General features: G+C 39.2%; 1 protein-coding gene across 1 annotated transcript; it reads left to right on the forward strand.

The window, feature by feature from the left end:
- Positions 1 to 3,100: 3,100 nt before the first annotated feature.
- Positions 3,101 to 23,264, forward strand: zmp:0000000760 (collagen alpha-1(XXII) chain). Its single transcript, XM_058796455.1, has 26 exons — positions 3,101 to 3,161; positions 3,805 to 3,928; positions 5,027 to 5,420; positions 6,247 to 6,324; positions 6,419 to 6,520; positions 6,601 to 6,654; positions 11,814 to 11,867; positions 11,945 to 11,998; positions 12,092 to 12,145; positions 12,345 to 12,398; positions 12,502 to 12,555; positions 12,654 to 12,707; positions 13,358 to 13,411; positions 13,517 to 13,561; positions 13,643 to 13,696; positions 13,775 to 13,828; positions 14,230 to 14,283; positions 14,428 to 14,499; positions 14,584 to 14,619; positions 16,148 to 16,192; positions 16,286 to 16,318; positions 16,615 to 16,761; positions 17,739 to 17,915; positions 18,679 to 18,769; positions 22,719 to 22,796; positions 22,932 to 23,264. The coding sequence occupies exons 1-26, from the start codon at positions 3,101 to 3,103 to the stop codon at positions 23,195 to 23,197; spliced, it is 2,343 nt and encodes a 780-aa protein (XP_058652438.1). The 3' UTR covers positions 23,198 to 23,264.
- Positions 23,265 to 23,450: the final 186 nt, after the last annotated feature.

Consider the following 23,450-nt stretch of genomic DNA (forward strand, 5'->3'; position numbering starts at 1 on the left):
TTTAAATGCAATGTGTATCTCACAGTAATTCGTACATATTTTACTAGGTGGCTAATTCGTACCAATGACCACACCTAACACTACCCCTTACAGAAATCATGCAAAATCATGATTTTTAGTGCATATTTTATGAGTGCGTGCGTTCTCTGGGATCGAACCCATGATCGCATGATCACATAATTACATCGTCGTATAACGCAATGCTCTACCAACCGAGCTACACGAAACCCGAACTATGACGCAGATAAAAGAGTAGAAAACATTAATATGAAAATGTCCTGTTGCCGATAGGGGCGCAATTGTAGTATACGCTCTGATGGGTCGTATTTCAGAGATTTGGACAAACGACCTATACGGGCGTATTGGTTGGAGGACAGGTTGGAGCGTACAGTGTTTTTTTCCACACACTACTAATACATTTATATGCAAACACCATGTAAAAGTGAATTTTGCATCCGATGTGCCCTTTAAGGCACACATTGGACAGGTAAAGCCAGGCCTTCACTAATCACTCTAAAAATGAACAAAGAATGCCTATCTGCAGTATGGGCATGTGACAGCCAGGGTATTTTATTAAGTATTCTTGTGACATACAGCTTTACCATCCAGACAGATCATAAACTGCTGGTCTCTCTGATTAACAGCAAGAGCACTGCTGCTGAGAATGAAGCTGAGGGAGAATATGTACCTGGAAAGCTTTTGATTGTTCCTGACAGTCATTCCCATCTTCTGTCACCAACATTACAGCTGTGTTAGCAAATGACAAAAAGGCCAATAATGAAGCAACACGTGTCAAGGCCTGTGTCCCATTTAAAATGATCCATGTTTAAAAGAAGATGCAGTGCTACAAATGGTGATTCATTATGTGGATACAGGCTGGCCTAATTATGTCACCAATTTCCCAGAAAGCATTAACAGCTGTTTCTCAACTACAGTAAAGATGTTCCCACCACATCCGATGGTTTATGACTTTATGTTGATTACACAAGTCCTAAGGGATGAACTGATAGGATCCACAGTGATTGCCGTGAGCATCCCAGCAGAGCGACTGACAGCCTGAGTAAGGCAACTCAAGAGAGGTCAAATCTGTAAAGACTGTCAAGTGATAAATCCATCACAAATATTAAACAATAAAACAAACACTGACATTGTTCGAAAGACTGCGCTCAAAAAGCCAAAAAACCGGTGTGAATTTTGTGGGCAACTTTCTCAAAAGGCAGACAGCATTTGAGAAATGACAACAGAGAATTAAGACTCCAGTTAAATAAATAAAGCTGAGATTGTAGGCCATCACCAAGGAGTGCTTGTTTTCTCAAAATGTGTATCAGAAATTTCCCAATGGAGTTGTACTCTAGGTAAACTCTACACAATACTTTCACTCCTGTAATTCTAAGGTACTAATAGCTACCTTTTAAGGGTAGATAATGTACAGAGGTGTGTCTTTACAAATGTACAAAAATGTATATCTAGGGGGACGGGGATATGTTTGGGCCACTGCAGAGTTGAGATCGCTGTAAGTGATCACCTTTATAGAATGAAACAGTACCCCAATCCATTGGGCACGAGGGCTCTTGAGAATTTTATGACTGAAAATGATTTGAAAAATACGTTATGGCCTTCACAGTGGCCACACTTCATGTAGTTTTTATTTTTTTAGTATTTGTTACCAGTTTGTATGTCATTTTTAAGATTCGATTAAATGGTTGTCAGGAGTTTCTGTTGCTGTTATAAATGCTGCTATATATATTCATTCCCACTAAGGCCTGGTTAATAGTTTAGAAGAGCAGGTCAGTTTGCGGCCTACAGAATGTTTGCAGAGCTCTGCTAGTGCCTATCCGTGACATACTACATCTGTCTCCTAGTGCGCTATCTAGACAGTGATCCACTGTCTGCTGTAGACTTAACAGAGATAGTTTACCTTTTCTTGTTTTTAGTGCCTATCCTATCTGAAAGTTCAGCACACAGTTTGGGGAGCTCTTTGGGTTGGGGGATAATGATTTTATCAGTCAGCCCCAACAATAAAATACACTCTACAATCTGTTTAAAAATCTAGTTGTCATTTTTGGGGCAGCAGTCATAGATTATGCACAAATCTGCATGAATCTGTATGATGCAGGTGCCCACCAGAAATGAGGATAAACACACCAGCATGGCTAAAAATGTCCCCTCAAACGGCAACATCTGACTGCAGAATGATTGTGTGAAGAATGTGGAGGTCAGTGTTTGCATAGGATAATGTGCTGGAGGGATGAAGGCCTGTTGGGCCCGAGGGTGGAGTGGAGCTCATGGATCAGGTTTTCTTCTAAGCAGGTTTAGGCTGAAGTCAACGTTGGGACCAGAGATGCTTCTTTAAAGTTGTCTTTATGATCACTGTGGGAACAGCCAAGGAACAATCTGCAGTGAATTTGCTTCTGAAGAATATGTAAGTAAATGACATATGTTTATAGCAGAAAAGTAAAAGCAACTGCTGTTTAGTTCAATTAAAATGTGAACTCCCGAAGATGGCATATCGCACTCTGTGTTAAAGCATTATTATTCAGCATTTGTTATGCATGTAAACTTTTCATGGTTTATATTGGAAAGCTGAACTCAAATGTACTGTACTGTTTATTGCATCAATGCATACGCTAAGTGTTTTTTCAGTACTGATTGCATAGGTTTTCAAGCTCCTTATAAAAAACTGAAATATTCACTTTAAAAGAGTGCTTACAAAGAAATAATTGTGTGTGTATTATCATAAATGCATCTGGTTACGTACAAAAGAAAGTTTTGCAGAAAATGTTTGTGAATCGCATCTTGCCAGTGTTATCTCACAGCAGTAATCTTATTTCAAATGCATTTGGAATTGAAATGTAAGTTAACATCACATTTATATTAATAGCAGATTTTTTTCAATTTTTTTTTTCTAATGAAATTTGTATTTTCCGTGAACATTTATGTAATATATCATTTTGTATTCCAATTATAGTACAGGGTCTACATGTCAGTCCTATAAAGTGTTCACAGTTGTTTCTACCATTATATTTGCAATCTTTCTCCCTTTTTCAGGCACATTTAAATTCCAACCATCTTCATTTCAAAAGCTCCAGCTTTGAACAAAATGCTGGTTATCACAGTCCTGCTGGCTGTCTTTGGCCTTGTCAGATGTCAGGAATTACCAAGTAAGAATCTAACTGACCACAACATTCAGTACCATGTTAGGATATGTTTCAACGTAAATGAAATTTACCTCAAAGAGAATCTCAGATTATTCTGAAAGCAACTACTGACAGCAAGTTATCAGGTGAGCTACAATGAAATGACTACGAAAGAGTATATTTGCTCCTCTTATTGACCAGTAGAGGGAAGCACGGACCAGTTTAATTCATTCCTGGCCAGTACATCATCGTCCGTGCAGTAGGGCTACTTGATGAAGATTGAACTCTGTCTCTGTCACTCTCACTTTTTTTTTTTTTTTTTTGGAAACTGATCTGTCAGCTTAATTCCAAATCCAGATTCCACATAAATATCCAAAAGATTCCATTAGGGCTTTCTTTCCTTTTTTCTTTAGTGCATATCACTAGAGAATAAATCATGACTTAGACTTAAATTAATTCATTGCAGTTTTTTTTTTTTTAGACTGTCAAACACCATCAAAGTTTTGTAGCTTAAGTAAATCCATAAACTCTGTCAGACTGTTGTAAATAATGAAAACCTTGACCTTAGCTGCATTTACTCTTTTAAAATTCAGTTTGGAATATTACACAGTGAAATCGACCTTGAAATTCCCCTTTTTTTGAGCAGCCCATTTGCTTTTATTTTTAGTATATGACCTGTTGGAAGAGTTTCGCTTGTCCGAGTCTAGAGGGGTGAGAAAGGTCGACGGGTCTGAACCTGACGCGGTGGCGTACCGCGTTAACCCGTCCCTCCACCTCAAGAAGAGCACGAGGTATTTATATCGTCCTTCTGACATAATACTTTTCCACTCTTTCTGCTTTTCCACTGAGCGTAATCATGCTCGCCTCCAAACAATATCTCTCATTTCCTTCTCCTAGAATCTTCCACTACTATATTTTTGATTTTGGGTTTGATTTGAATTTTATCAGATATATGCTCACACATTATATATAGCATGCATACACAGAGATGTCTGTTCCTAAACAGCACAGTCATTGTCCTGAAATGTTGGCATTATATTCTCATGTCTTTCTCAAGCATCAGCAGCTGTTCCTGCATGTCAGCTGTGGTTATGGCATGTGCTGGGTCTTTCCTTTTGTGCGTGTGGGCCAGCAATGCTGTCCGCAACTACCTCCCACTAATATCCCCTACTTGACCAAATAATCATGAGAAGTACATGACTGTAAAACAACCACCAAATGTGGATGCAGAATGTGATCAACAACATCAAAAGAGAAAACAAGAGAGCTGTGGAACCACACTGCGTAAATGAACATTGTTCTTGGAAACATTAACTGCTAATTTCAACAAACTGGTTCTCTTTAAAAACAAACAGGAGTAGAAAACTGAATTGGAAACAATTGGAGACCATTTGGTTTAGATTAGTGCAAAACTTCACAAAAGGTCACTGCAAAAGACCACTATTAAACAGAATATGTACCAAAAGGTATCGAGCTATTAGCTTGTTTTTAAATATGGTAATCATTCAGTTCCACAATATTTATCAAAGTGCCATGGTGTTACCATCACTGTATCCAGGGCCACAGCTTAAATTCATGGGACAATTTTCCCCCTGAACCTACTATTATTGTCTTGATATTTATGATTGTAACAAATATGATCCCCATTGTATATGAGTTAGTTCCAGTCCACAAATTTGAATTGAAAAGTTTTGTGTTTGTGAGTTCTAGACACACACTCATTTCTGCATTAGTGGTGGGGATTTTCAGCGACTCTTTCAGCAGAGGCAGGTCTTAATGAGTGACTTATTGAATCATTCACACAACTACTTTGTTGGCTTTGTTTGCACTGAAATATCCCTTTTGTTCATTTCTCCTTTCCCTGTGAACTGCACATACACTCCATCCAGCGACATCTACCCGGACGGCCTACCGTCAGACTACTCTGTCATCGCTACCTTCAAAGTGCCCAAGGACACTGCTAAAACATCCTGGAATCTGTGGCAGGTCAGCGATCCTGAAGGCCGGGACCAGGTGGGCCTTCGTTTTCAGGGAGACACTAAAACCCTGGACTTCTTCTACACCAGCCCACAAGGCACACAGATGCTGCGGAGCTTCCAGAGGGTGGAAAAACTCTTTGACGGTGAGTGGCACAAGCTGGCATTGAGTGTAAAAGGAGAGCAGGTGAAGCTGCTGGTGGACTGTGAGGAGGTCAGCGTGGAGCCTCTGGATAAGCCACGTCCCGTGATCCGGCAAGGTTTTACCTCCATCGTCAAGAGGGCTGTAGGTGACCGCTCGGTTTCGGTGAGTACCAGGGACAGGCTTGAGTACTTGATTACTTTACAAGGAATTATCAGGCTGAGTGTAAATGCTGTCATTATTTACTCACCATTAAAACAATAAATTCTGTGGAATGCAAAAGGCGATGTTTTGCAGAAAAGTAATTATCTTCAATACAAAGTAACAAACCAAATTTGTATTTAATCGATGATCAAATTACTGGTCTTACAACCTGTTGCAACATGCTAAGTTTGAATATGTGGAGTAGCAAATGAGATTTGAAAGTGACAGTGAAGGGTGGTGTTCCAAGTATATTAGTAGTATACTTGTAAGTGTACTCTTTCAATACCTTTTGAGTCTACATTTATAAACGTATAAACATAAGTGTGACAGTAGTAGAGTACACAACTAGTGTACATTCGAGTTTTTCTTTTCTATTGCAACAATACAAGTGAATTTATAAGGTATGCTGTCTTTACAGTTTATTCACACTGGAATTCTCAATAAAAACAACCAAATGTACTATTAAAGAGTAAACACATGCCAAGTATACTTAAACTACTTATTTATACTTACTATATTGCAATGAAAAGATCAAGTATGTGTATAGGCCAAACATACTTTGACTTTTTTCTACAGTAGTGTAAAAGCCAAGTCAACATAAGCTAAGCATACTTAAGTATAAATATATATTTGATAAGTACTTAAAGTAGACTAAAATTATTCTCTCTTGTTTTTGGTGTAAAGGAAGTATACTAATAGCACCCTCGAAAAGTCTTCTTTTTTTGTAAATGTATCCTAAGTAAAAGAACATTGATAAGCCATACGTTGAACCTCTGTGCTTGTGCAGGTGGATCTGCAAAAGATGGAGGTCTCCTGCGATGCGGATCAGGCATACTCTGAAGGTTGCTGTGAGCTCTCCAGTGTGGTGAGTCAGCTGCCCCGTGTGTGGGCTCTTGCCCTCTTCTGCATGAGCTTTCAGCTGATCGTAGGCCCGTTCTCATCAGCTCATTCCTCAACAGTGTGGAGGATATGCTGAGATTGGCTTAACTGCCGGAAGAGGAAGAGCCACCTGTAAATGCGTACACGGACAGCCAGGTGTCCAGGGACGCCCAGGACCCAAGGTGGCCAAAACCTCGATTCTCTCTTCCTTATACAATAAACTCTGCTACGCAATCTCTACAAGTGTGTCCTTCTTCCATAGGGTCACAGAGGCCTGCCAGGGAACATGGGAGACCCAGGCAGAGCGGGAAACTGGGTAAGAGTTCTGTCTGAAATCTCTCACCGTAGTGTGGGACTCTGCTGTGTTTGAGTTGGACAAACAACAAGCAGTAGTCACTGGTCATTTGGGTTTAATGAGAGGGTATTAACGGACAAACATGCACTGTCAGGAATGAAAGCAAGCAGAGAGGATTGAAAGAAGAGATGCAGGAGAGAGGGAATTAACCTGGAATAGATCCTGCCTGGGAAGTGAAGTTGTGGAAAATGGCAGTAGGAGCATTACTGAAGTACAGCATGATGGAAACAAGAGTCAGGACTCTCTTTGAGAAAATGGTAAACACTGTGGCTCGTCTCATTCGGCAGAGCATCCTGTGGTTGATTTTTATTTACTGACAGCAGCAGTAATTACTGTCAGCGATAGGCTGTTGCTGTTGTACGCTAGCTAAAGCCTAGCTAAATGTACTTGAGAGACAGATAAGTATGTGGTATTTGAAACAATTAAAACTATAAAAACACCTGTGTACACAGCGGTATTAAATAAAATTGACACTTGCAGGCACTCTTGAAAGTACAAACCAAGGAGGTCTATAATACTTGCTGAAAGCTATGTTAACATAGGCATTCATCTCAATGGTACTTCTTTGAAGTATTAGATTTGGAACCTACCATATTTGCTCATGGAACAATGAAGGTTTTCAGCCACTAATATGAGCTGTAAATTCCATGTGCTTAATCACATTAACATGACATCATGACAATGCCCATGAAACATTTCATGCTCCCTCCAAAAAAGAGTTAGGCATGGGAAAGCATCTACTATATTATTATTATTTATTATATAATATAATCAGACTACATTTAATGGCTGGTGATAGAGAAAATGTTTTTTAAGACCTGATGAAGGTTAACAGTGGCATGCTAACCAGCCAAAGCTTCACACCTTGCGATAAACACAGAGGTTTCTTGTCACTTATCTGAGATGTCTACATTCTAAATTTATTGCATAAACTGGAAAGCTTCAACCATCTCTAGTTCTCTGGGAAGGTTTCTAAGCGCTTCTTGGCTTTGCTCAGACAGGCAACAAACAAGCATTTTTTGGCATACATTGTATGGCTCAAATCCCTTTAGCTGTTTTTAGCCTGAACAGCACAAAACCCCAATTTTACAAATTCGATCCACACCATATCCATGTGGTTTTAAATCTGATTAAAATCAGGCTTTTGGAAATCCTTAATGTCTTAATGGTCAGATCAGATTTCAATTTTTTTTTTCTGTCATTTGAGAAGCTAAGTGACTAACGTCACACAAAGTAAAGCCTACAACTTTCTGACTTTACTCACGCATTTACACTCACATGCATTCATTGTGCACTGAGTGGTGAATGTGTGAGCAGTTTTGCACAGTACATGAATGAATGTCGTATTCAGTAATGCCTTTGCCATTTATGAGGTCTGATACATCTCATGAGTTCAGAGGCAAAAATGTCAATGTTGACAACAATGATACAACAATGTTAACGCCATGTTCACACAAACTCTGTTTGCAGTACATATGCGGTGCAGAAGCAGCACGAACATGTTGTGCTTTCACACAACAGTGCATAACTGATCCACAGCTGTAGGCCTATACCAAAAACATTTTTACTTGGTTTGTCAGCATTCTGATTCTCTTTGTACAAAGTAAAGTCTTTCATAGATGTCATGAAAGAATGAATGAATGAAGCATTTATATAGCGCTTTATTGTGTATTGCAATACACCCTAAAAAATACATTGTATGGGTCAAAATTATTCATTTTTCTTTTATGCCAAAAATCATTAGGATTAGGATATTAAGTAAAGATCATGTTACATGAAGATATTTTGTAAATTAAATTATCAAAACTTAATTTTTGATTAGTAATATGCACTGCTGAAAACTTCATTTGGTCAACTTTAAAGGCGATTTTCTCTTTTTTGATTGGTTTTTTTTTTTGCACCCTCAGATTCCAGATTTTCAAATATCGGCCAAATATTGTCATATCCTAACAAACCATACATCAATGTAAAGCTTATTTATTCAGCTTTCAGATGATGTATAAATCTAAATTTCATAAAAATGACCCTTATGATTGGTTTTGTGGTCTAGGGTCACATATGTTAAAATCACAAACATTTTAGACGAAAACAGCTGACTCTCACCTATTCTTTTGTATTTAAATCTTTATACAAGAAATCCTGCAGGTCATAAAGAACTTCATGTTTTTCACCTCCATGAAGAGACTAATGTGCACAGAAAAAAACACAGCATACACACTGCAAACAGAGTATGTGTGCATCAGACATAAGGGCTTAAAATTTCTTAATTTATTGTAAGCACATTGTGGGCCAAATGCCAACTGCACCAACACAAAACTTCTCAAACACCATTGCTCAATTGGTTAACTCACCCAAACTATAAATAAAACAGGAAGGAAGGCTAATTTCAATTTAGATAGATATTTGATTGAGGCAGGCTCTATTCGTAACACTCCTCTCTCCTGGCCTGGAAATGGTAATTTTTGATAGGTTTACACATTACCATCATAAAACTAATTCTCTATGGAAAAAATAATAGTATTTTTACTTCCGGAACCCTACTATTGCACTCTGTCAGAAAAGTTCCAAGACACCATGCGTAACATGACAAAATGATTTGAAATGCTTCCAGAATCGTTATATTTACCGTACACCCGTTTGCTTTTGAGCTGCAGTGGTATAAATAAATAAACGGAAAAATCAGTTGTGGCGTCAGTCTCCGAGTCTCTGAGACAAACTCAAAGGGAGCAAAGCCATTAGAGTCTAAACAGGCCCTGCAAATATACAGGACAATGTCTGCCAATCAGCTTAATTAAAGGACATGGCATAGCGCATCAGGATCCAATTACTAGTATACATTTGGGCTATGTAAGCACAGCTCATGTTCGTGAGCAACCTTGGGCGGTAAACTTGATTCTTTCCACCCCGGAGTTATGACTAATTTACCTCTTTGATCTGAGTCCAGTTCTCTGTGGTGTTCTGGAGTAATATCTTTAAAAGTCAGCCCCGGCAGCATGCGGCGGGGCTCTTTTTCAAGTATTAACATTGACGATGCTTCTGTAAATCGGTCATAGAATCTATCCTGTCTTTCCAAAAAAACACACATGCTCTATCCTTCTTTTCTTCCTACAATCTCCCACCCAGATACACGCCCACACTTTTGATAATCCAAGAGTGGATCTGTCTGATGGAATATGCAGCAGAGGGGGCAACATTGTGTTTACTGCCTTCCTGCTGGGGGCTACTGAGTGCATTTCCCCCGCAAACACACAGTACATCTGCTGCCGTGTGTGGTCTCTTCTGTGCCAGGAGGAGTTTGTAAAGTCTTTGCTGTGTTTTGTGAACCCCTGTTCCCAGAGGTTACTCCACTAATTGCACAGTGTGGCTGTAGCACAGAACTTGTTATGTACTGAGGGAGCTGCTTGCTTATTGTTTTAAGTGAATCAGCATTTGATAATGGCCAGTCATTTCATGACATGAGCAAAGCAACTTCAATGTGAGAAAGGTGATCAGAGTTCAACATTATGCAAAAGAGTAGTGACAGAATGTGGAGACCAATGTGGAGTGTGTGAACAAGACTCCTAGAAGCGTAAGCAGAGCAGTGCGCAGCGCACCCATTGTGCTTTTACACTGGTAGCATTTGTAGCGAACAGGTACAGGTGGTCCTCCACTTTTCACCAGCCAGTCAAGTGCATTTGTTGACAATCACAATAATGTTCTAATGCAATGGTGTTGCATGTAACAATATAACATTTTGTGCAGTACAGTTTATGCTAAAAAATTCAGCTTAAGCAATGTGTATACTTTAAATAGGTTTAACATGCTTTTTGTGTTGTGCTGTCAATAGTGTTTTCTAAAACACAATAAAACTCTCATCTCATGTGTTTGCTGACCATGAGCAGCGCAGCAAAAATAGACTCAGCGCCAAAATGATCGCGGTGATGCCACTTCTTCTCTGCTTCTGCTATGTTGTGACGTATCACCTCGCCATGCAGTGAAATATGCACTGCTCGCGCTCAGCTCCATTTACCACATTTCACTGTTTAAAGGGATAGTTTACCTAAAAATGAAAATTATATCATTAATTACTCACCCTCATGTCATTCCAAACGCGTAAGATGAAATCTGAAAGGTCCAGAAACGTAGTAAGGAAATCGTTAAAATAGTCGGTGTGTTGGTGGCGATAGCCTTGTAAGCAGCACACCAACATACAGCGTCGTCAAGCTATGGGTGTCCTGAGTTCAAATCCCGGCTTGAGATATTGTTGAACAAAGTCATGATTTTTCTTTGGTTTGCGCACAAAAAAAGTATTTTCGTAGCTTCATAAAATTACGGTTGAACCACTGATGTCACATGGACTTTTTTAACGATGTCCTTAACAATGTTTCTGGGTCTTGAACGGGGTAGTTCCCTTGCTGTCAATGCAGGGTCAGAAAGCTCTAAGATTTCATAAAAAATATCTTAATTTGTCTTCCAAAGATGAACCGAGGTCTTACAGGTTTGGAACGACACGAGGATGAGTAATTAATGACAGAATTTTCATTTTTGGGTGAACTAAACTTTTAAATTAATTCCAGAGAATTCCACATGAATCCCCCCATGATCAGTGCAAAAAACAGGGCACTTGATAATGGTTTACAAATGAAGGAAAGGAAGATATATTACATGATCAGGCCAAACTTCACAATTGACCTCTGTGCAGCAAGAACAACTGTTCTGAAGCATTAAATCATGTTGTTAATCCATTGTTGCAATATACTTTTTAAGAAGTAAATTAGTAAGAATAACTGTGCACAGGGCTTAAGAATTTTAGACTTCCACTGTTTGCCCTTTAAATTAAATTTTTTTTTCATTATAACCCTGGAAGCTACTGGCAGTTGTTCAGTTGTGTGACTAAGGATCCTGTTTGGTCAAGTGCATTTTTATACCAACATGGAGGGAACCATTTCCAGCCGTTCTGTAGCTCCAGGCTGTCATATAGTGGAATACATGCTGCCTTTTTCCAGCACTGTAAACCAAGTTCTTTATGTCTTTGGCCAACATTATTGGCTAATTAAAGTCTACATCTGTTGTTGTTGTTACATATTATTTAAAATTACAAGCAAACTTGCAAGCATTCATCTCAGAACTTCTTGTTGCAGGGGGTACGTGGGAACACTGGAGATTATGGACATATAGGAGAACCTGGGCCTAAGGTGAGTGGCTTCATTGAACAGTCCCTTGGTTGGCATTGTTGTACAAATCCACTCAACGGTCAACTCGTGATCCACAGGGGGAAGAAGGCATCAAGGGAGAAAAGGGCATGAGAGCACCTCGAGGCCAGGAGGTAATACATCGTCCAAATGCAGAGCCCCATTTTGATGGCCTTGTAGCTTTGCATCCAGAGGTTTGCAATAACAAATCTTCTTCTCTCACACAGGGTGACAGAGGACCCAAAGGCCTGAAAGGCCTAAAAGGAGCTTCAGGTCATAAGGTAAAAACAGCATTAGTGTAGTCTACTAAATCACCTTTGGACACAAGCTGGTTGTAAGCCTGTTGCAATATTTTTTTGCAGTAACCACATTTTAAAAGTAATGCACAAAGAAATGATGTACTGTATCAAAGCTTGTGCACATCAAGGTAACCAATGCATTGCACATTATATAAGTGTTATGTTGTGCATCTTATCAAAGGGAGTGCAAGGGTCACCTGGAGAGAGGGGTGAAACTGGCCAGCAGGGGGAAGTTGTAAGTTCTGTTGGAAAACACTTTGATTCGATATAATATATGTGAGATGGATTGTGTTATTGGGGATATGAATGACTCATTCGCTCCCCACCACATCTCCCAGGGTGTAGCAGGAGAACGGGGATACGAGGGGATTGCGGGCTATCAGGGAGTGAAGGTATGTTTTCTCCCTCGCTCTGGTTTGTTATTGTCTCTAAAACATTTGTTGCTGTGTTTAGTTGGAAATCTCACAATTCCCATTCCTTCTTGGAACAGGGAAATGAAGGCTTAACCGGAGCTGAAGGATCTCGAGGACCACGGGGTCAGCAGGTATAAAAACAGACTGGAGACGTTCAGCAATGTACTGCATGACATTTAATACCAATGGAGTGATCTTAAATTTAAAATCTGACACCTCCTTGGAACATTTATGCATGTGCACGTTTCTGTATTCATGGAGGTCAACGTGAAAGGTTTAAGGACTCTGTGGGTGTATCTCATGAAAAAATGTTTGGGTCATATTTTATCCTAAAATCAAAAGGAAAAAAGAAAAGAAAAAACTTTGTAAATAAACAAAATAAAGACTATTATTAGGATTATTATTATTATTATTATTAAAAACATTACAGGCTGGTAAAAGGAACGCAAAACTTCAGGGAAACACCACAAGTCTGAAATTCCTGATCTTTTGGGGTTTGAAGAGGAATGAAACTGTCTTCAGGGACACAATTTAAACATCAACAAAATTGTTTACAAATGCCAGCTTTGAAAAATGTGGTGGTTTGAGGAAAATTAAAGCTCAGCTCAATATTTCTAAGATCACATACAGATTCTGAACCAACTTGTGTGGACATCCTGCCATATACAATCCGTTGACACCACAAGCAGCAAAGCTGGCCTTTAAAAAAAAAAAAAAAAAACATACAAATGTCACAGGAATTTGACTGCATGTTTATATTCTTTTTTCTGCTCTGTGACAGGGGATTGTGGGAGATCCCGGTGAACGAGGAACACCAGGAGAAAAGGGCAAGCCAGTAGGTATTCTGGTTTTCACAAAATCATGCTGCTTTAAACAATCAGATGGATGATGGAAACATATTGATGGCACATACAGTTGATATCTTTTTTACTCTTCACAGGGTATTCAAGGCCCAAAAGGAAAAGTTGGTGGAATAGGGGAAAAGGTTGGTTACTTGTCACGCAGTCATAATGACAAATACTTTGTTGAGCAATGAGTTTAGTGCTGATTCTTTTGAATATTTCAGGGTATATTTGGTGATCCAGGTTTGCCAGGGCGAGATGGAGACCCTGGAATTGAGGTACAGATTGCCCTTTCAGCTGAACTTTGTTTCATGCCCACTAGCTTGCTTTTAATCTCATGGTATTACCACATGCAGGCTTATCAAGGACCACAAGGACCTGAGGGAAGACATGGACAAGTTGGTGAAAGGGTAACCTAACTCTTATTGACTTGTATTCTTCCTCTGAAACACACAGTTGTATTTTTACACCGCTGTTTAGCTACTAAATGTATAGCACCACAGCAAAATTGTTTTAGTAGTGAGTTGTAAGTTGTAAAAGACTGAGCAACACGGAGCTCAAACTATCAAACGGTTCGAATCAGTTATAACAGTTCTTTACTTACTGTATTGGAATTGTGTTTGTTTATTGTTCATATATACATTTACATTAAATATATTCAAAATACTAAAAATTCATTAATGAACCAGAATCGTCTAAGGAAATCAGAATTGGGAAAAAACGACCGCTAAAGTCCCATCTCTACAGAGGCATCGGTCTGATTGGGTGTAGTTGTGTGTGCTTATGTAACATGCTTGAATATTTTACACAGGGTGAAAAAGGCGAACAAGGGCCTCCAGGGGAAATGGGCCCTTTTGGACTAACAGTAAGTACTCTTGTGAAGAAATGACCATTGCAATGGGCTATACGTGACTTCTGTGAATACCACCTTAATATTTTACCATGGACTTTTATGACATAAAAATACACCCTGCCTTCTGGTAGATTTATAAAGTGCTATAATCTCCAGGGGCCGCAAGGTTACAAGGGCTCTGCTGCAAAGCCAGGAAGACCAGGATTTATTGGGCCCCCTGGAAGAACGGTGAGCTATATTCCAAATATTCTAAAGCTTTTGAAATAAAAGTTCATACCCTCCAAAATGCTAAAACATGCCATGTCTTCATAGGGGCACATGGGAATAACCGGCAGACCAGGCCCCAAGGTAACGATCTCCACTAAATTCTGAAACCCAAATTGAACACAAATTTGTCTCATTAAAAGGGCATTTTGAATCTTTCAAGAGGTTGCAAACAGACATAAAATGGCTAGACATAACTGGGGACAAGGTGTCATCTCCTATAAATCCTTGTCTTGTAAATCTAACATATTTCTACATCAGTTCATCAAAGTTCTGTCATGCAGAAAACTTTATAGAGGGGTCAGATGTATAAGATGTATAAGATCGTGTGTCAGCATTGGCTTAGTGTAGCCAGATATCCCAGGATCCACAGTTTAAAATAAATGGGGGGGGGGCCCACATTTTCTTTTTCAGAGTCCTTTTGGCATCTACACATATTGAATCACTGCTATGAGCATTTACAGTGACCAGCAAACCATCTAATGTGATGGACAACCATTTAAACACTTGTGAAATGTATACTAATACAATGTGTCATCAGATTTGTTAAAGCCTTGACAAATTGCTGCAATATCGTCTTGAGAAGGGGGAACTCACCCATTCACAAAAAAAGCGAATGGAGAAAAGCCAGAACACACCCGCCGTCATCTGAAAGCTCAGAACATGTTTTCACACTGGAGTCATGTCTGAGCAGCACTGCTCTTCACTGGTTAGCACAGCGGTTTTTGGCCGCTTATACAGTGACTTGGCTCTGAGTGCAGTCACACTACAAAGTGTGTTAGACTGAAACTGCTGGCTGCTCTGTTCTCATTCCAGCATTCTTCTGAGAAGATCTCCACACTTCATTTCAACATGTCACTGCAGACAAGACTTTTCATCTACATATTTGAACATAACTGAATATTCACAGGGACTCTAGCGTCAGATGGTGAAGGATCATATGGTGTTAAAAGAAACACGTCTTTTCCCTCGGTGGGCATCTGTTAGCTAAACATTGTTTCAACATCACATGGATTTCGCCATAAGCACTGGTTACTCTTAACCGCTGTAAAGACACATTTACCAGAACATACTTTGCAAAATTTGAACGACTGGCCATCAACAGCCTGATGTTGTATTAACATGTTATGTAATGTAATATACATGGTTAGAAAATGGAAAGCATACAAAAGTTAGAAAATGGAAAGTATTGGTTTTGTTCCTGCCACTATTCATTTTAGCTAAAGAAATGGGACCCTCGTTCTAGAATTCAAATGTGCACCCATCCAGAAAGAATTATAAAAAATATAGTCATTGGTAGCAGGAACATTGTAGCAAACACTTGGAACATCATGTTCGTTATGTAGAGCGTCTGTAGAGCAGTTGAGAGCCAGAGTACACACAATTAGATCTCAGGCTAATGTGTCAAATTCCAGGGCAATTTTCCGATTAGGACACATTACAGCAAATGGTTTTCCTCTGAGTTTTACAGCTCTCTTTTCAGACAAACACAAAGTGATGAAAACCATCACCATCATTTCAGGGTTTCCTCTCGCAACACCTTGACAACTAATTTTGAACTACAAATCACATTTATTGGATCAATTGCAAATGTTGCTTTTGTATCTTCCAGGGTGACACTGGCATTCCAGGGGTCCAGGGAAGCAAATGGGAGAAGGTAGTTGTTGACTCAAATGCATTTCATTTCCTGTTGACACTTTTCCATTATCATATGGTTCTAGTTTCTCACAACGCCACATTGTTTCCACAGGGTGCAAAGGGAGTCAAAGGACCTAAAGGCAGGGTAAGACCGTCTCAGAGATTGTTCACATTTCTGTTTAATTAACACCATGGAGACGACTTCTAAGCATTAGCAGCGATGGGTCTGGTCTGTCCACAACAGCAGCAGAAATCTAGTTGGATTACATTTACAAAGCTGGTTTTGGAAAGACGCGACCGACTGCCACATCAGCGTATTGTTTGAGTTCCATGTCGTATTTCTTTCCAGACGTTCTGTCGAGATATCGTTCAGAAGTATGTACACAGTATAAAAGTGAACTTGCTTGTTTATGGGTGTGTTTGTATTTGTTTGTTTTCCAGGCAGGAGACGCCGGTGTGCCAGGGCAACAGGGAAGTAGAGGAAAGCGAGGCCCTGCTGGAGATCCGGGTAGAAAAGGCCGTGTAGGCTCCAAGGGAGTGAGAGGAGACGGTGGTCCAGTGGGCTTTCAGGGCCCACCAGGCCCACCAGTAAGTCTGAAAATCCAACTCACAACACATAACTAACCTTCTTCCTGTTGCTTGCTTTGAGGAAGAGACTGACCTTTTGAATTAGAGAAATCATAAGATTTGACATGCAAGATATAGAAAAGAAAGAGCCAGTCACCATATTGCTTAAAGGTACTGCCTTGTCTTATTGCTCTACAACGTGTAAGGGCTGGACAGACTGGAGTCAAAAGATATATTTTTAAGCCTGATTAAAAATTAAAAACATTAAAAAAAAAAAAAAACTTTGGTGATATATTGTATAGTATTGGTGATTTTAGATATGTTACTAAAGCTGGGCTGGGTATCGCCACGACATTATGATACGTCACATTACAAATCACTGCAATGCATTACAATATCATAATTGGTTGAAAATGATTGAAACGGAATGATCGTAGTATAAGCTGTGATTCCATTCTTATTACCTAGCCTGGATGTATTGCCAAAATGTCTTTCACCTGCCTGAAGGGACTTTATGGACTTTACGCTATGGTCCATAAACAACTGAGGGTGTGCATAAATAAACAAAGGTCCCTAAGAAAGGTGAAATTCAACCTTCCTTCCTTACCTAAGCCTAAATGAATGTCTGTTTACAGGTTTGTTAAGTGTTTTCATTTGCATTTCCCCGGGCCGACTAACAAGCATCACCTTCAAACAAAGCCTTCAAAGCTTCTGGGAGATTCAGCCCTTGTGGCACTTGGCGTAGCATGCATGAAATATGTGGTAACCATTTTGGTGTCAAGATCGCTAGTAAACGCTTTCTCATTAGTGCGGCTTTCTCTGCAGCTCAGGGCAAGGTTTTCATTTAGTGTGGCTGTAAATCCATAATGAGGCTGGTGAAATATTGTTGGCTGTATTTGTTTCTCCTTCATTACACAGCCACCCATTTCCAGGCTACCAAGGGCGAGAAGTGCTCTGATCTGAGCTCCATGTTTCAGTGGTAATGATCTCTTTCTTAGGGCCCCACTCTTCCTGCTCAACATGTTATCGAGGTCTGCAAGAAGGTGGTGCTGGAGCAGATGTCCATGTTTGCCAACTCAGTGAAAAGGACTTGTGCGGCCGTGTGCCCGCTCTATGGAGATGTGCCAACGGGCGCTCCAGGTCCCCCAGGACCAAAAGGACCACCTGGACCTCAAGTAAGTTACCCACCTCTGAGAAGATTAACCTCACAACAACCCTGGAACAGTCTTAATTTTGCTTGGCCTTGGAAACAAAAGGCATTTAGACATGGTTTGTTTTTGACATCACAGTTTGCACATGTTAAACCTATCTTTGCCATAGTAAACTAAGGAAGAACATGGTCCATACATCAACTTTCTTCTAGGTCAAGTCTGATATGTACATAGTGTGAAGGCCTCTGGAGAGCGTGCAGCAGTGTTTGGCAGTATAGGTTGGAATTAAAACATTCAGAATTTCCAAGTCCCCGTGAAGACAAATAGGAAGTCACAGACGAGGCACTTGCTCTGTGTTGAATGGTTTTTGGAGAGAATCCCACCTCCACTGGAGTGGAAAGCCTTTCCATATTTCTCAAGCAGATCTTTTTTTCAGACTTCTCGAACATTTTCACTCAAGAGGCCCAAAGGCGAATAAAAGTTCACAGAGCCTCAAATTCAAACGTAAAACGTAAAAAAAAAAAAATACTAGGATTCTAAAGGGATCGTTCATCACCATAATTTACACACTCTCATGTCATGCATAAGATGTTTTGCAGAATGTCTAAGCTACTATTTCCCATACAACAAAAGTACACATTTGCCAGTAGCTGTTAAGCAAAAGTTTCACCAGAATCTGCTCCAGGGGGACTATAACTGTTGCTTTGGGGAAAAAAGTGTCTTCTAAATGACTGATTGCTAAAAATAACTAAATTTGCAACTATTTCTGCAAACACCATTATAATAGGGTGATCCTGGTATTGATGGTCTTAAAGGAGAAATCGGGCAGCAGGGATTCTACGGAGAACCCGGTGACCAAGGAAGACAGGGCTCACCAGGTAAACCATTTTCACACTGTAGTCCAAACAGTAGCTTATTGTTACTATTACTAACAAGTGGGGTTATGGGCCTGTGTAGTAAAGATACTTTGAAACTGTTGCTTCCCAAACTATAAGCTACCAACTGCTTAAAATAGTTAAATTCAGTCAAGCTGCCTACAGCTGAGAACATACATTTACATACACACTGCATGTTATTAATAAACATGTTATTAATGTTTTTAAATAAGAAGATATATAAAATTGCATATTTTTAGTACTGTCATGAATAAGCCATAGCACATGACAAGATGTTTAAATATAGTCCACAAGACAAAAAATAGCTGAAAGAAAGAAAGAAAGAAAGAAAGAAAGAAAGAAAGAAAGAAAGAAAGAAAGAAAGAAAGAAAGAAAGAAGACCTCATTCAAAACTTTATATACACACGCTTTTTTTCTAGTTTGTAAAAAAACAGTTAAACTGCCCATCGTTGTTCAGAAAAATCCACCAGGTCCTGCATATTCTTTGGTTTTCTAGCATCTTCTGCATATTTGAATCCTTTTCAGAGTGACTATGATTTTGAGATCCATTTTTTTTTCACAATGAGGACAACTGAGGGACTCATATACAACTTTTTTTTAAATGTAGTACTGCCCTTCAGAAGCTACTTAAGATATTTACAATTTGTAACAATGTTTGAAACTTTTAACAATAAATAATAACAACAACAACAATAATTATTATTATAATTATTATTAATAGTAAAATAATAATAATTTGCCTTACGGTCTGAGAAACTTGGGGAAGGCGTTAATCCAGGGGTGTAATAATAATAATAACAATAATAATTAGTATTATTATTAGTAGTAGTAGTAATAATAATAATAATATTTCGCCTTACAGTCCGAGAAACTAGGGTAGGCGTTAAAACAGGGGTGTCCAACGTGTTCCTGGAGGGCCACTGTCCTGCAGAATTTAGCTCCAGCCGTAAATAAACACATCTAAGCAGTGGATCAAACTCACTATAAACTTGTCGGCAAGAGCGTTGGAGCTGGTTGGAGCTAAACTCTGCCAGACTCTGGCCCTCCAGTACACCACTGGTTTAAACTGTCAAACACACAAGGTTATGTAAAACCAAAAAATAAAAAATAAATAAAAAAAAATAAAACAAAGTTGTCAGATCCAATAGCCTTGTAATCAGTATTTTTACATATAACACAGCTAAACTTTAAGCAACCCGAGTTCGAGTTCTGGCTCCTGGACCTTTGCCGATCCCGATCCCATCCCCCTCTCTCTCCCACTTTGATTCCCGTCACTCTATTTTATCTTATCTCAATAAAGGCAAAGACCATCTAACTCTGCCAAGACCAAATACATTATTTGCCATAACATTGCCATATCCATTACCATGCCAATCTCTATGAGAGTTGTCATGACAGAGACTGAGAAAATAAACACAGTGGATGGATTTTTACCACAATAGGGTGGTTGTGTACACATAGTGAAGACACACAATTATGGTATTGCCCAAAAACTATTTAAAAATAAAATTTGCAGATCCACTGTTTAAAAAAAAAATCTTCAAACTACCTTTTATCAATAAAAACATGCAAAATGGTTCTGTGCAGCTGAACTGAATTTTAAATGTAGCACTAGTTGTTCATATTTTACTAAATTATCACCTCTTCAATTAGCATGTGCTAATCAGCAGTACCTCACTGCATGTCATGTCAAAAGCTTGGTAGAGGTTTTACTGTTACAAATATCAAGCCATTATTTTGCATTGTTATTTAGTCTGGCAATGATGTCACATATATCAGTTACCAGCCAAGCTAAAGAAAAAGAAGAATATTTACAAGTCACTTTATACAACCCAAATTCCGGAAATGTTGGGACGTTTTTTAAAATTTGAATAAAATGAAAACTAAAACACTTTCAAATCACGAGCCAATATTTTATTCACAATAGAATATAGAGAATATAACAAATGTTTAAACGGATACATTTTACACTTTTATCCACTAAATGAGCTCTTTTCAAATTTGATGCCTGCTACAGGTCTCAAAAAAGTTGGCACGGGGGCCAACAAAGGGCTGAAAAAGCAAGACATTTTGAAAAGATTCAGCTGGGAGTACATCTAGTAACTAATTAAGTTAATTGACATCAGGTCTGTAACATGATTAGCTATAAAAGGGTCTCTCAGAAGTAAAGATGGGCAGAGGCTCTCCAATCTGTGAAAGAGTGCGTAAAAAGTTTGTGGAATACTTTAAAAACAACATTCCTCAACGTCAAATTGCAAAGGCTTTGAAAATCTCATCATCTGCAGTGCATAACATCATCAAAAGATTCAGAGAAACTGGAGAAATCTATGTGTGTAAGGGACAAGGACGAAGACCTTTGTTGGATTCCCGTGTTCTTCGGGCCCTCTGACGACACTGCATCACTCATCGGCATGATTCTGTCATTGACATTACTAAATGGGCCCAGGAATACTTCCAGAAACCACTGTCAGTAAACACAACCCGCCGTACCATTTGCAGATGCCAAATGAAGCTCTATCATGCAAAAAGGAAGCCATATGTGAACATGGTCCAGAAGCACCGTCGTGTCCTGTGGGCCAAGGCTCTTTAAAATGGACTGTTTCAAAGTGGAAAAGTGTTCTATGGTCAGATGAGTCCAAATTCGACATTCTTGTTGGAAATCACGGGTGCAGTGTCCTCCGGGCTAAAGAGGAGGGAGACCTTTCAGCGTGTTACCAGCATTCAGTTCAAAAGCCAGCATCTCTGATGGTATGGGGGTGCATAAGTGCATCCGGTATGGGCAGCTTGCATGTTTTGTAAGGCACTATGAATGCTGAAAGGTATATAAAGGTTGTAGAGCAACATATGCTCCCCTCCAGACGATGTTTATTTCAGGGAAGGCCTTGTGTATTTCAACAGGACAATGCAAAACCACATACTGCAGCTATTACAACAGCATGGCTTTGTAGTAGAAGAGTCCGGGTGCTGAATTGGCCTGCCTGCAGTCCAGATCTTTCACCTATAGAGAACATTTGGCGCATCATTAAACGAAAAATACGTCAAAGATGACCACAAATTCTTCAGCAGCTGGAAACCTATATCAGGCAAGAATGGGACCAAATTCCAACACCAAAACTCCAGAAACTCATAACCTCGATGCCCATACGTCTTCAAACTGTTTTGAAAAGAAGAGGAGATGCTAAACCATGGTAAACATGCCCCCGACCCAACTATTTTGAGACCTGTAGCAGGCATCAAATTTGAAATGAGCTCATTTTGTGCATAAAATTTAATTTTTTTTTACAACAAGTTTAAACATTTATGTTATCTATGTTCTATTGTGAATATATTCCTTGAAAACATCTATATGACCATTGAAACATGTCTAGTCTTCATGCTGACTATGGTTTCAATAATTATAAACATACATTTGCATAAAGCATCCATATTTGTCCATGCCCATGTTGATTAGAGTATTAAAAACTTGAAAAGTATTAATTTAAGGTACATTAAGAACAAATAAAAATGTGTGATTAAGTTGCGATTAATCACGAGTTAACTCGTGGCAATCATGTGATTAATCGAGATTAAATATTTTAATCGATTGACAGCCCTAATAAAAAACGTTTCCACCAACTAGTGAAGGGTCATTCATGAACGATTCATTCATTATGAATCACATGACAAATGAACAAAAGACATAAAGTAAAGTAATCATTTATGTTCCTCATAAAGTATCTTTGGCTGCATCATGAGTTCCTGATTCTTGATGATTGGAATTCTGCTGTTGAAAATATAACATGTAATGAATGAAATGACTAGTTCAATCTGATGATTAAGATCACACAAGACAGTCAGTAAAATGATCTGATCTTCCATCACTACCACCAACATCTATTTGCATTTGCACATTAAAATGGTTTTTCATTTTAGTGAAATTTGTTTGCCACAGGTGACAGGGGAGAACCAGGAGACAAGGGAGCTAAAGGCTATGGCTTTCCTGGCCACATTGGAGAGCAGGGATCAAAGGGTAACGTAACAATAAACAATAATTAGCCTCTCCTATCATAGAAACATCACCTGAGATCAAATGAGAGTCTCACTGGCACATTGGTAGACTATGCAGCATTTTATTTATTCATTATTTTTCACATATCATAACTAGGTCAGCGTGGGCGACCTGGCCAGGCATTTGATGGACAACCAGGTCGGATGGGCGAGAGAGGCCATGTTGGCCAGCCTGGTTTGAGGGGTCATCCTGGACTACGTGGAGTTCCTGGGGTCTGTCTGACATCTGGATGTGCCTTACTCAATGCTACTTCTAATGCACAACCACGACAAGCACCTCAGCAGGCTCCTCAACGAGCACCTCAACAAACACCCCAACGTTCACCTCAACGGGCAACTCAGAGGTCTAGAGGACGCCAGTGAAAGCTCCCTGGAAGGTCAGACAGTGACGTGTGTATAGTATTATGGCGGAAGGATTAGAAACTGAAATTGTGACATGAATGATAATTAATGTAAATATAAAACTGAAATGTGTTCATCAAAAGACTGAAGTTGTAACAAACTGCAAGAACTTGAAATTGTTGACAAATTTTCATTAAGGTAATTTAAACATACAAATAGAGTTTGCATATATTATAATAGGAACAAATGTATATGTAGTTTCAAAAATGATCTG

The sequence above is a fragment of the Onychostoma macrolepis genome, chromosome 13, assembly GCF_012432095.1.
Source record: "Onychostoma macrolepis isolate SWU-2019 chromosome 13, ASM1243209v1, whole genome shotgun sequence".
In the NCBI taxonomy this organism is placed as follows: domain Eukaryota; kingdom Metazoa; phylum Chordata; class Actinopteri; order Cypriniformes; family Cyprinidae; genus Onychostoma; species Onychostoma macrolepis.